Source organism: Poromitra crassiceps (genome assembly GCF_964638095.1).
Source record: "Poromitra crassiceps genome assembly, chromosome: 3".
NCBI classification, from domain to species: Eukaryota; Metazoa; Chordata; class Actinopteri; order Beryciformes; family Melamphaidae; genus Poromitra; species Poromitra crassiceps.
Genome location: NC_139625.1, coordinates 47,261,196 through 47,276,195, shown reverse-complemented (window position 1 = coordinate 47,276,195; position 15,000 = coordinate 47,261,196). Strand labels below are relative to the sequence as shown.

The 15,000-nt window shown below is 45.5% G+C and overlaps 1 protein-coding gene across 1 annotated transcript in view; it reads left to right on the top strand.

Annotated features, from left to right (window-relative positions):
* The window catches only part of akap6 (A kinase (PRKA) anchor protein 6), a gene marked incomplete at both ends in the record, with an annotated part of 377,282 nt that overhangs the window by 272,343 nt on the left and 89,939 nt on the right, over positions 1–15,000 (top strand). The window contains one exon of the mRNA XM_083633037.1: positions 11,750–11,896. Coding sequence (XP_083489163.1) covers positions 11,750–11,896 — 147 coding nt within the window. The remainder of the gene's footprint in view (positions 1–11,749; positions 11,897–15,000) is intronic.

The following is a 15,000-nucleotide window of genomic DNA, read 5'->3' as shown; positions in this document are numbered from 1 at the left end:
CCAGGGTTCTTAGGGGGTCAAAGGTCACCTGGCATCAACCAATAGCGGCATCCCACAGCCGGTTTGACTCAGCCTGCTTTCCTCCAATACTCACTCTCCCACTTGCTCGCTCTGTCTCTCTCTCTCTCTTTATCTATCTATCTATCTATCTCTATTTCCCTGTCTCTCTCTACGAATGAAGCAAAAACTACAAGATATTGTGATCTTGAGTCACATGACTTGGACTTGAAATAGTTTTAATATCTTGAGACTTGGGATTTGACTTGACTTGTGTTCTGGTGACTTGGGACTTGACTCTGACTTGTACTCTGATGACTTGAAAACATTTTACTGTAGATGAAAGTGATAACTTTGTTGTATGTTTGGTTATGTTTAAATTACTGCTGTCAGCATTAACGCGTTAATCGCGATCCGATTAAAGGCCGACCATGATGCGTTTTTTTTTTAAATCGCGTTAATCGCATGCCGATATTTTGTCCCTTTGACCCGTACTTGTAGTCAAGCCGGTCACAACAGTTTCCTGTCTCCTGCTGTTGCAGGCAAATTAAAAGAAAAGAAAGACAGCAACACGCTTCTAAATGGCTCGTTTTACTTTAAAAAACTCCAAAATGGCACAGTGGACAAGTCAACAGTAGTTTGCACCTTGTGTAAAACGGAATTAAAATATCACCGAAGTACATCGAGTTTGAGCTATCACCTAAAAGCTAAGCATACCGGAGCAGCTAGCGTCGCGGTAGCCTCAACGCGAGACTCATCATCAGTCATTCTTCCTTCAGAGTCTCGGATGCATGATATACACGTTATCAATCACAATAAAACTGTACCTACCTCACACACAATGTTGTTATCCAATGCTACGGCACCAATGTACTCCAAAATCTTCCATAGTTTCCAATACCGAGCCATTATTCACATGGAAGTGCCAAAGTTTTTAGCTCAGACACAGCCTTCTTTGGCTGAACTTCGGCCCGATGTCATGTTTGTGACACAAAACGTGACTTACAACGCCCGCCCGCTCGTCCGCCTAGGCAATTTCATTATAGGATAACTTTGCAAGTCGAGGGGAGTGGATAGATAAATCTAGGACAGAAGAGAAGGATGGCGAACAGAATGTAGGGTAACAGTGGATGGATAAATCCAGAAAGAGGCGGTAATGCAACATAAAGGATGCCAACTGCCGTAAAACACCACAGAAGAAGAACAAGAAGAAGAACTTTGCAAGTCAAGAAAGTTGCAGTTTGTATTCACTTGCAAAAACCCAAGTCTGAAGGAGGGCTGGCCTTACCAGTTAGGCACTACTACTGGGCTGCCAATGTTAGGACTCTAATATTGGTGGCAAGGGACTCCTGGCAATTTAACTCTCGGGGCCCCCCTGTGGCTGAAAATGGAGGCCAGCTCTATTGCCAACTCCTCTCTGCCAGCCATGTTATTTTCTAAGTTAGAGAGGCCTGGGACTTTACTAAATTTAAGTTTTGTTGTGAAAAACGGTCAGAATTCTAAACCAAGTTAGGAGTGTTTTGAGTCTACCAGATGTTTCTGTCCACACCCCAATTTGTTTCAATCACTCTATTTTGCCTCCATGGTCAGACAAAAACTACCATCCCTGGAGTGAGAAGGGGCTGGTTTCCATCAGAGCCCTATACATAGATGGTAATTTTGCATCCTTTGATCCAGACAATTGGACTCGAGTCATAGGGACTCGGACTCGAGTCGACTCGAGTCGCAAATTTGACGACTTCCGACTCGACTCGGACTTGGAAGGTAAATACTTGAAACTCGACTCGGACTTGGAAGAAAATGACTCGAAACTCGACTCGGACTTGTGACAAGATCAGCCGAGTGCACCAGCTGGGCGTACGCCTAGGTTTACACGCTACGTCCGATGTAGAACTCAAAGTTACGACTAACTTAATTTTATGACTAGTGCAGCCTGTATGCGCTGCGTCTGTGTATGGAGCAGGCGTAAAAGTTACACCCAAATGCGTAGCTACTCTGACAGCTGTCTCATCTTGATCTGCGCGTGATGCATATCGATCGATATGTGCTGTAAAATAGACGTTTTGGGCGCAGGACCTCCGCTCGTCGGCGGGTTTTAAGCTGATGCGTCGGAAGATCTTTCAATTTCTTCCTGACTTCGTCAACTGCCCGCAGTGCGCAGTCTGCCATCGCATTCAGTAGGCTACTGATTGCACTTGTGATCAAACTGCTTGTGTTGGCGATGTTAAATTGAGCTGTGACAACGTTTCTATGCTTTGAATACAACTCTATAAGTTTGAGCTGAGTTGGAGCTGTCTGTCAGCTCTCTCGAGCTCGTCTGAGAGAAGTGTGTTGCTTGGCAACAAGCACGTATTAACGTGAACGCGCACGTCTGCAGCCTAAATAATCTCTGCCTTGTCATTTTTTCTAACCTGTGACTCGACTTGACATAACCTGTGACTCGACTCGAGACTTGACTTGAAATAACATTGTGACTTGACTTGACTTGCCGACAAAAGGAAAGACTTGGGACTTGCTTGAGACTCGGGACCAATTGACTTGAGACTCGCTTGGGACTCGGATCAGAGGGACTTGGACGATTGTCTGCTTTGATCTACTGAAGAGGAAGTTTGAGTTGCCCGGCACGAACTGGCTCAGATACCTGCTAATCAGAGATTATATTCGATCCAAGATTTATACCTTTGAAGCGCTCCCAAACGAACATGTTTTTTTGATGTTTTGCTGAGCCCTCCTCACTCCAAGCATCTTATCTCTAGATTTGTATGTCTGTTTGACAACTGCACCATGGCCTCTACTGAGAGGATTAGAGAAGCATGGTAGGGGGAACTTGGCATTGATTTATCTGACATTATATGGGAAAGGAGTCTGTCTGTGGTACAACTCTGCTCAGTTAATAGCAGACATCAGCTGATCCAATTTAAAGTCGCTCACCATCTTCACTACTCTAACCATAAGTTGCACAGGATCTCTCTATTTTTTACCATTATCCTTAATTATTTTACTTTTTCTCTCTTCTCTATTTTCATTTTTCTCCATCTCAACATTGCTTTGTGTTAATGACCTCCCAGCTACACACTTAGCACACACACACTTCTCACACACACACGCACATACGCACGTGTGTGCACCGTGTGCACGCGCGCGGCCACACACACGCACACACACACACACACACACACACACACACACACACACACACGTGACCCGCTCTGGGGCTGAATGGCGAGCCGTCTTTACCAGCCAGTCAAACGGCTCATTCATCTGGTTTCCATGGCGACAATTAAATGTGTTGCCGGGTCTTTTGTTGCTGCCTCATTTGGAGAGAGAGAACGTCTCTTTTCTTTTTTTCCTGCTTTCTCCAAACAAACACAGAGATTTAATTTGGTGAAAGAGAAACTTCCAGAAACTCTCACCAACACAGACACAGGGTTTGGTTTCAGTTAACACAGATGGCTATATTGATTATTTATATCATATTATTAATTAGCCTAATCATAGCTGTCTGCTTATTTCTGTATTTTACAGTTTAAGCAATCAAGAAAAGTGCTGTGAAAATATAGTAGTTAAATGATTGTGAACCCAAAGTTTTGAACTAGTAGTTTTGAAAATAAAAAACTATCTTCTATCAAAGATGATAGATAGGCTCGGCTAATTCCTAGGTGAGGCCGCCCTGGCTCACCTGCTCTTATGACATCACTGATGATGTCACAACTTCGCATCTTATGACATCACTGATGGCATCATCAGTGACTTATGACATCACTGATGACATCAGTGATGTCACAATGCCTCCTATGACATCATCAGTGGGACAAAAATTGAAACAAACAAACATTGCCCACATGCTCCCTTTGAAAGATTTAGGGCCCTATCGTTGTACGGCGCTATCGTTTGCGGTGCGTTTGCGCGCCTCTTATTGCTATTGTCTGCCTCCACCGTCCAGTTTTGCGCTGTGATGACACAGGTGTAGGCGTGGCCCACACCTGGTGGGCCTCTAGCCTATCATGTGTCATTTAGCGCTGTGGGGAAGATACCGTCGGTATGTGGCGAGCGCAAAGAGAGGTTTGGGAGTTGCCCGTTCCAAAATAGGCGTTCCAGCGCAATGTACAGTATTAGAAAAAATCGCCTTGGGTGCTCTCAATTTTAACGCCAGGAAATAGCTGGTCTTAGCGCAAACGCAGACGTACACCTGAGTGCAGACAGTCTCCACATCTCCGTGCAGTGCAGGAAATCCTTGATTGGATCCATTTACGCACGGCATGGATGTCACTCCACTCGCGCCTGCACTACGGCAACCATTTTAGGGCATCCTCGTCAGTCAGAGTATAGGCTATCGTTCCTCAGTCTAAAGCGTTGTCAGTTGTCATGTCTCCTATAGTAAACCGTCGAGTGTGCTCTGAAACACCTTCAGTCCTCACACGAAAACGCTGTCATTCCTCCTGCCTCACTAAAAACGTTGTGGATCCTCCTGCAGACTAGCTGTCAGACATCACTCAAACTAGCTGTCAGGCATCATTCCTCACGTCTCACAAAAACGTTGTCGATCCTCCTGCAGACTAGTTGTCAGACATCACTCAAACTAGCTGTCAGGCATCACACCTCACACAAAAACGTTGTCGATCGTCCTGCAGACTAGTTGTCAGACATCACTCAAACTAGCTGTCAGGCATCACTCCTCACATCTCACACAAAAACGTTGTCGATCGTCCTGCAGACTAGTTGTCGGACATCACTCAAACTAGCTGTCAGGCATCACTCCTCACGTCTCACACAAAAACGTTGTCGATCGTCCTGCAGACTAGTTGTCAGACATCACTCAAACTAGCTGTCAGGCATCACTCCTCACGTCTCACACAAAAACGTTGTGGATCCTCCTGCAGACTAGTTGTCAGACATCACTCAAACTAGCTGTCAGGCATCACGCCTCACGTCTCACACAAAAACGTTGTCGATCGTCCTGCAGACTAGTTGTCAAGCATCACTCAAACTAGCTGTCAGGCATCACATGAAAACGCTGTCATTCGTTGTTTTTGGTTGTTCTTCCGTGTGGGGAAAGAATGCCTGTGAAGTTAGCAACAATTTTTTACAACTTCACTTCCGGTTGAATGCTGTTGCCTTTCAAAATAAAAGCACGCATTTTTTTTATATTTACAATAGATTAAAGTAGTAATCTATCCTACCCATAGATTCATATATATATGTCATATATATATATGTCTTCCAAGAGGCCATAACCAAGGCTATTGGAGAAGTCAAATGTTTTCTGCACACACCCTACATTGTTTGGATATCTTATGCCTGATGGAACAACAGTTTACCATTAAATAATTAAATAAGCTTTCCCATTCAATAAAGAAGTATCCTAGGAATCTACCTTAAAGCCATTTAACTTTTTATGTGTAATTTACATGTGTCCAAATGTAGCCTTCCGGTCTTTGTGTTGAAAGAATTTCAAGAAATATAAATATATATATCTAAATATATATATAGTCTATTGTCAATTAAACTAGATGTTCCTCTTAGTGTTACTATGTTAATTCTATTGGGTCTCATAGATTACTACTTTAATCTATTGTAAATATAAAAAAAACGCGTGCTTTTATTTTGAAAGGCAAACGCATTCAACCGGAAGTGAAGTTGTAAAAAATTGTTGCTAACTTCACAGGCATTCTTTCCCCACACGGAAGAACAACCAAAAACAACGAATGACAGCGTTTTCATGTGATGCCTGACAGCTAGTTTGAGTGATGCTTGACAACTAGTCTGCAGGACGATCGACAACGTTTTTGTGTGAGACGTGAGGCGTGATGCCTGACAGCTAGTTTGAGTGATGTCTGACAACTAGTCTGCAGGACGATCGACAACGTTTTTGTGTGAGACGTGAGGAGTGATGCCTGACAGCTCGCATTCACAGCTCGGCACCTTGCCCGCAACTCGGCTGCTGTGTGGCCAATGAGACCAACATCACTGATGATGTCAGATTTATGACATCACTGATGATGTCATCAGTGGGATTTATGACATCACTGATGATGTCATCAGTGGGATTTATGGCATCACTGATGATGTCACAGTGAGATCAGGGATTTATGACATCACTGATGATGTCACAGTGGGATTTATGCCATGCGGCCCGTGCTGGAATTGCATTTTTCTTTTTTTTTACAATGCACCTGAATGCAACATGCAAGATTACCGCTGAATAAGTGTCCAAATGTTCATGTCATTCTGGCCAATACTTTACTTCTGTTATAACATTTCAGTCTGGAATATGGAATATCTTTCAATAATCCTTATGACTAAAAGACTAAAAGTAATCTCATGTGTAAGAAATTACTGTTCTACATTGAAGTAAAAATAAGTAACAAGTTTTGGATTTATTTAGCTTCAAGAGTGCATTTTTGTTCGTGTGACCCTCAACACAGGCTTTGAGAATCCCGGGCCACTTACTGATACTTATGCTTAAATTAATCCACTCATATTATGGTTCATTTCAAGAAAAACATTTTGGCTAGTGGAAATTCTAATTGGCTGGTAACTTTAAAATCTAGCAGCCATATTGGCAGGTGGTCAAAAAAGTAAATTTCAAGCCCTGCAGGGAGAGCAGGTGGTGACATAGGAGTGAGTGAGAAAAGGATCAAATATTGGTGGTTAAGACTGAATAATGACATGACATGACAACTGTTAATTTAAAATTAGTTATTCCTCTAAACCTGGCTTCAAATGGCCCACATTTTTCACGCTGGCGCCGTTCGCCCCCCAGCCCTCAGCAAAATCTGGCCCTCTGGTAGCGTGTGGCCCTCTCTATCATCAAAGTTGCCCATCATCCCTCTTTATTTGATTGTACTCTCTCTGTCTCACTCTTTCACACACGCACACACACACATGCACACACACACACACACACACACACACACACACACACACACACACACACACACACACACACACACACACAGGTTTAAGTGTCTGTGGTATAAATGGGGTGTCAGAGAGCCACTTCCTGCTCTTTCAGAGCCAATGGAACATCCATCTGAACCGGAGACACTGAGAGCCACACACACACACACACACACACACACACACACACACACACACACACACACACACACACACACAAACGACACACACACACACACACACACACACACAAACAACAAACACACACACACACACACACACACACACACACACACACACGAGAGCACGCATACACAATCTCTCTCTCTTTATGTTGCTGCTCATTACTTTTAGCAGGAACATAGCAGTTTTTCTTGCTCAAACCTTACCAGGTAGGCTGTTGTGTAGTTACTGTAAGAGCAATAAGCCGTGTGAGGCTTACAGTGTTTACAACACCTTTTAGCTGTACTAAAATCATTGTAAACCACAGCCTTATTGCTTAATACTACCACCACTAGCACTACCAGAGATCATTAATATTAGAGGAGAGATATGGCACCGCAGGCTCTGTCAATTGGAAGAAATGGTAGGCTACTAGCAGGTCTCCTAAATGATCACGTGGTCACTCCTCTCTCCTGAAGTGTTGTGAGAGGGAGAGCATGGTGACGCAGGGTTAGTGCTGACGTAGTAGTGAGTTCTCAAACTCTACACAAATCACACATATAAACACAAAGCTGCCCCTTGTTAGCTCAATATAGTTGTAAGTAAGATATTTGATTAAAACTTTTTTCCAGCCACAGTAGAAGTAGTCACAGATGTAAACTACATCAACGAACTTCACATGTAGCTTTAGCTAATCGCTCCCTGCTAACATGAGTTCCTGTTGCCAAATCGCGTGAGAGTGTGTTGCTGAGACAGAGACAGGTCTTGAACAAATTAAATTTTCTCCTGATCTGTCTGTCTGAAAAATGCCATTTTAGTGTCCGAATGTGGCTACGGAAAATGGGAGGAATATTTACTTTGATTACTATGGGGGGAAAGAATCTGTCATAATCTGAGATCACATTCACCCCTCCCATTGACTCCAATAGACTCAGGACTTTCCACAAAGCCGTGGAAAACCATGGGCAAAACTCACGTGACACAAATACAGGAAATGACTCAAAGGTGTCTCGCTTTTGACTGTCTCTGGTAGGCCTACAACTAACTTTCGGAACTTGCTTAGCTTAGTCCTTTGCTCGGCCGACCCAGGTTCAAATCCGACCCATGGTCCTGCTGCATGTAATCCCCTCTCTCTCCCCCCACCTTTCCTGTCTGCCAACTGTCCTTTCAAATAAAATGCTAAATCCCCCCCAAAAACAACAACAACAAACAAATAATAATTTAAAAAAAGTACAGGGTAGTACTGTTAATCTACGGAATTTTCCAGTTTAGAGTTTAGGAAATGTCCATTGACTTTCCGGAAAATGTCCCAGTAATTTTCTGCCAGGACATTTTCCGTTTTTGAGGAAGGCGAGGAACGGAAGACTCAGAGAAGGACCAGAGGAGACAGACAGAGGAGGACAAGCAGTCTCTGCTGAGGAAGAGGAGGAGGATGAAGATGCCTCCTTATCACTTCCCCCAACTTTAGTTGCCGCGACGACAAATCGTTCCGTTACGCAGCCTCCGACAAACTTCTCTCATTTGGCGGATCAGATGAATCTACGAGAGGAGGAAAAAATAATGTTCAAAATGCATTAAATGTTTTTCATGTATGACTGCATTTTTGCTGACATTTCAGCTCTGTGCTCATTAATATGCAGACCAAATTAAACTTATGATTGCTTGTTGATTTTCTCCCCCTCTCCCTCCCTCCTCCCCCTCTTTCCCCCTCGTCTGTTTTGTCAAGCGTTCATCCCTCGAACCCCCCCCCCCCCTCGCTTTTTGGGAAGCTGGTTTGGCGTTTTCTGTCTTCTCTTTCCAAACCTCCTTCGCCAAGGTTACACAGATACCGTATATAAAGGGCAGATATCATCTTTTAATGATATATATATATATATACAGTATAACTGTACCATTACAGTATATATTACTGTACTGCCGGGCGGATCTTCCGCCCCAGACTTCCACTTCCGCGCAGCGGTGCCTTTTAAAAGCATACTGTACATTGCGTCGCTTCTATTTTGAATGCTAAACATCAAAATTCTTATATATTCACTAGCGTTCGGGACCGAAACTCTTATATTCGCCAGTACAACAACAGAGCGGCACTGCGCGGAGGCTGAAGTCCCGGGCGGAAGATTTGCGCTGTACAGGAAGCCTCAAAAAAAGGTATGGCTGTCCCAGAGTCTATTTACGTGCCGAATAGACTCTGGGTTCCCACATTGCCACTTCATTACTCAGCTGAAAGTGGGGGACAAAAAGTCTCATTGACCCCCCCCCCCCCCCCCCCCGTTATTCTGGTGCCAGTGCACACAACTACACACTCAGTGTCATCAAAGGAGCGTCTCCTGACCCACCTCACTCCGATCTCTCTCTCTCTCACACACACACACACACACACACACACACACACACACACACACACACACACACACACACACACACACACTCTCTCTCTCTCTCTCTCCCTTGCATTCTCTCTCTCCATCCTGAGGCCTGTGTATCTCAGTCCATCCTAGCATGGAGATTGACTGCAGGCATGCATACATCACAACCAGCCATCCATGCATCTCTCTCTCTGTCTCCCTCTCTCTGTCTCTCTCTCACACGCCCTTCACCCCCTCCACTCCTCACATTTTTTCCAGGATCCCTCTCTCAGCACTTATCTCAAAGTTCGGATCTCATGCATTTTAATCGGTGCGTCTATCTCTCTCTCTCTCCCTCCCTCTTTCTTTGACTTTGGATCGGTGACATCTTTCAAACAAACAACAACAAACCACCCCCTCCTCCCCTTTCCCCCTTTTAAATCAATATTTGCCATCAGCGTATAAATCGTATAATTTCCCGACTGTTAGACGAGTGCGACGCCGACATATTTACCTTCCGCCCGTCTCTTTTCTCCCCGTCGATCCCTCGTTCTCGCGGCGCAGCTATTAGCTAAGTGAAGGGGATGGATGGCCGTGAGGCGCCGAGCGATAGCATCTCCATCAGAAACGACGACGTTGAAAAATGGCCGCCGCCTCTGTGATGACAGCGCAGCAAAAACACACACAACACACACACACACACACACACACACACAATTGCATGCACATACACACACACACACACACACACACAGAAGAGACATTTAAATATTCAAATGGGGCCGGGCGGTAATGATAAACGACAAGGGAAAAGTAGAATCAAGTAGCTATCGATGCAGAAAATGAAAAGAGGAGAAAGAAAGAAAGAAGAGAGGAGAGGAGAGGAGAGGAGAGGAGAGGAGGGACAGAAGGAGGAGGAGGGGAGAAATTAAACACAAAACATCAGATGGAGGCATTGAAGGAGGTGCGCTAACCAATGAAAAGATAAGAAGAAAAAATATGGATAGAGAAAGATAACGCAAAAACTATGGAAGGACTGAAGGGACAAGGGAGAGGAGAATAGGAGAAGTGTTGCACTACAAATTGGGAAGACGAGAAGGAAGACGAGAAGATAGATCAATCTGGTTGGTGATTTGTGAGCCTCCAGTTTGCCATTGTGGCCGCTGCCATTTTGGTTCTCGCAACTCGAGCGAGACGGCACGAGACCAGGGGCCCGTTCCAATACCCATACTTCCATACTATTTAGTAGGCAAAAAAAGAATTAGTATGTCCCAATACATAGTATGTCAGATGCAGTATGCCAAGAGTACCAGGATGTTGTACTACATCAGCTCCTATTTCGGAGTATGGATGGATGCATGCTGCGCCAGCTAATCTTCCCCACAATCCTTTGCGCAGAGGAAGTTACGTCTTCTTCTTCTTCTTCTAATGTTTTATTGCGGTTGGCAAACAACTTTTTGTGCATTACCACCACCTACTGGAGTTACGTCGCACTGACTGAGCTGCGTGTATAATCCACACCCACCTCCATGACGCCGTGAACACGTCAATAACAAAGTCTATTGCCAGACTTTGTTTATTGAATAAATTAAAAAAAAAAAAAAATGTGGCGCTGCGGACGTTGGCGGAAGTGAGTTCAGGAAGCTCACGTGACGACAGATGTAGTGTGTCCCAATAGTATGCATTTTGCATGCATGCTACACACTACAATCCATACTTTGTGAGGGCAGCGGCAGTACATACTACAAGAAAGAAGTACAAGTATGGGTATTGGAACGCAGCCCAGGGGTTTCCCGCAGAGCCGGCTAATTGGTCCGTGATCGGAACACTGGTCAGGCAACCTGTCAATCACACCCCAAAAGTATTTTTTAATTGTCTATTTTACTCGAAAATATCTTACTAAAACAGCAGTTCTCGAATAGCCGCTTGAGGCTGGCTGCAAAAGGGAGTCAGTCCCATTGACTCCATGTTAAAATGCCTGATTTTACAACATGTTTACAGCCTGGTCCAAAACATGGTTTTGGTCTCTATAACTAATTTCACCTTTCATAAAAAATGTGCGGGGGTGAACTTTTATATAACCGTTTAGAGTAAAATAGATGATAGAAAAGACTATGTTTTGGGGGTGATTGACAGGTCGCCTGTCCAGTGACCACGCAGCTTGCCGATCATGGACCAATAGCAGGCAGAGATGCAGCTCTAGGAAACACCCGGTCTCGTGCCGTCTCCAAGATGGAGACGGCCACGCTAGGCTTCAAGACACAATCCAAAAACCAATGGGTGACGTCACGCCGACTTAGTCCATACATTTAACGGCCTATGGTTGTGTGTGTGTGTGTGTGCAGGGCAGCCATGTTGAGCTGTGTCTGATGGAGAGCAGGAAGGCCAGTCTGCTGGGTCGTGCTGAGTCTCTGAAGAGGAGCGCGACCCCACTGCCCCCCGACCTCACACACAAGATACACACTCTGACACACACCTGGAGACAACTGGAGGTAACACGCACATGCACGCATGCGCGCGCACACACACACGCATGCACACACACGCACACGCACATACATGCATGTGCCTACGCACGCACGCACACACCACGCACACACACACACACACACACACGTACACACACACACACACACAGACTCTCTCTCTTTTGCTCTCTATCTCTCTCCCTTCGTCTCACACACATGGACGCACACACACAGATACATACAGACACACACACATCTGTTACATGGACTGCAATATTGTGATATTAACACTTTGAGTGCCACGGCCCTTGGGCAAAAGGTGCTGTACTGTGCCACATAGGCCGCAATGCATTTTAATATAGCCATATCATTTTTTGTGTTCCTCTTATATGGACAACCAATAGCCTCAATGAAACTTTGAACCCTACTGTTTCATTAAAAAAAAAACTGTGTTTATAAACCGTTCCATTTTGGAAATACACCCCTCTGAAAAAGAGTGTTTTCGACCGAAAAGAGCATGCTGAAATTAGTTTCTGAGATAATCACATCTTTATGTTAGAAAGGCGACAGAATGAATTCTGCTTTGAGTTGAACAAACATCGAGCCTGCTGCTGCATGGGTGTGTGTGTACTGTCAATGGTTGTATGCTGTTAGTGCCCTGCGTGCCCCACCCCCCTCCTCCTCCTCCTCCGTGGTGGGAGGAGTCGAGTGTCTCTGCTCTGCTGCGGTTTGCTCTGTTTGATCTGCACTGAAAAGTCCGCTGCCTGCACCCCCCGCTTTTTTACAGCGTGTCCTCGGCTCCCAGCTGAGAATAATGTCACTTTTCATAAAGACACTGGTGTCGCCGTGTCGGCAACTAAATCATATGGATGGACTATCGCAGCGGACACGGATGGGGCTCAATTGTGGCAGCAGATGACTGCTGTTCACAGGCACAGCTAACGACGTTATGCTTCAAGCATATCAATGGCGATTTCCGTTTCCTCATGACTTCTTCTGTCTTTTCTCCTGGCCTTTGTCTAATCGGGAGGGCACTGTCGCCACCTAAGGGTTCTGTAAAATAGGTTAGACACATTCAATAGCTCCCATATTATAAGAGGCGATGTAAGAGGCTTAGATCGACATTCCCCCGTCAAAATATGAATTTGGAGTTATTGACGCCATTTGGCGTCGCTGGCAGCCTACGGTAAATTTCTCTTGATGCCATATGGCGTCGCTGGCACTCAATGTGTTAATCATATTTTTTAATCATGTTTTTTTTTTACCCAATTGTACTTGGCCAATTTCCCCTGCCTTGGTTGCCTGTTTTGGTTGCCTGTCTTGGTTGCCTGTCTTGGTTACCTGCCTTGGTTGCCTGTCTTTGTTGCCTGTCTTGGTTGCCTGTCTTGGTTACCTGCCTTGGTTGCCTGTCTTGGTTACCTGCCTTGGTTGCCTGTCTTGGTTACCTGCCTTGGTTGCCTGTCTTGGTTGCCTGTCTTGGTTACCTGCCTTGGTTGCCTGTCTTGGTTGCCTGTCTTGGTTGCCTGTCTTGGTTACCTGCCTTGGTTGCCTGTCTTGGTTACCTGCCTTGGTTGCCTGCCTTGGTTGCTTGCCTTGGTTGCCTGTCTTGGTTGCCTGCCTTGGTTGCCTGTCTTGGTTGCCTGCCTTGGTTGCTTGCCTTGGTTGCCTGTCTTGGTTGCCTGCCTTGGTTGCCTGTCTTGGTTGCCTGCCTTGGTTGCTTGCCTTGGTTGCCTGTCTTGGTTGCCTGCCTTGGTTGCCTGCCTTGGTTGCCTGTCTTGGTTGCCTACCTTGGTTGCTTGCCTTGGTTGCCTGTCTTGGTTACCTGCCTTGGTTGCCTGCCTTGGTTGCCTGTCTTGGTTACCTGCCTTGGTTGCCTGTCTTGGTTGCCTGCCTTGGTTGCTTGCCTTGGTTGCCTGTCTTGGTTGCCTGCCTTGGTTGCCTGTCTTGGTTGCCTGCCTTGGTTGCTTGCCTTGGTTACCTGCCTTGGTTGCCTGCCTTGGTTGCTTGCCTTGGTTGCCTGTCTTGGTTGCCTGTCTTGGTTACCTGCCTTGGTTGCCTGTCTTGGTTACCTGCCTTGGTTACCTGCCTTGGTTGCCTGTCTTGGTTACCTGCCTTGGTTGCCTGCCTTGGTTGCTTGCCTTGGTTGCCTGTCTTGGTTACCTGCCTTGGTTGCCTGTCTTGGTTACCTGCCTTGGTTGCCTGCCTTGGTTGCCTGCCTTGGTTGCTTGCCTTGGTTGCCTGTCTTGGTTGCCTGCCTTGGTTGCTTGCCTTGGTTGCCTGTCTTGGTTGCCTGCCTTGGTTGCCTGTCTTGGTTGCCTGCCTTGGTTGCTTTCCTTGGTTGCCTGTCTTGGTTACCTGCCTTGGTTGCCTGCCTTTGTTGCTTGCCTTGGTTGCCTGTCTTGGTTGCCTGCCTTCCTGCCTTGGTTACCTGTCTTTGTTCAATACAAACACAGTCTTTTGGGTTAACATGGAGATGGTCTTCTCTGCCTGGGGTAACTGGGATTTCATAATGGAAATATCGTCATTGGCAATTCCACTTCTTCCATTCAGTGGTCATCTCTTTCTAGCCGTGCGGTGATAGAGTCCAGTGTCTCAGATAATTTAGACTATTTCAAGTACCGCAGCGACTTTGTTGGTGATATCTTCAATGAGTTTGTCACTGACCTGGTCCGGTAGCACAGAAGCTAGATTAGCTGCGTTAGCTGCGCCATGCTGGGACTCAGTGCTCTCATTTTGAAGCCCCTTTCTGTTGCATGTCCTCTCTTTGTCATCACCGTGCATCTCACTCGGCTTTCAGGTTAAACTCAGGAGGGAAACTCAGGCGCAGGGCGTAGGGATGTCAGGTGGGCGTATCTTCATCATTAATCAGGTGATGCTCTGTAGCATGTAAACAGGAATATGAATGGAATATTCTATAAGCAACTCGTATAAAAACCTTAGTCAAAATATTGTCTTATTTAGAATAAGGTCAACAGTCGAATTATTGCAGCCCATGTAAATAGATGTCACTGAGATCTTCTAGATACCTTTGTCTTTGGCTCGTCTCCAAGATTATCACTCTTGTCTGTGTGTGTGGTGTGCGTGTGTGTGTGCGTGCGCGTGTGTGTCTGTGTGAGAGAGAGAGAGAC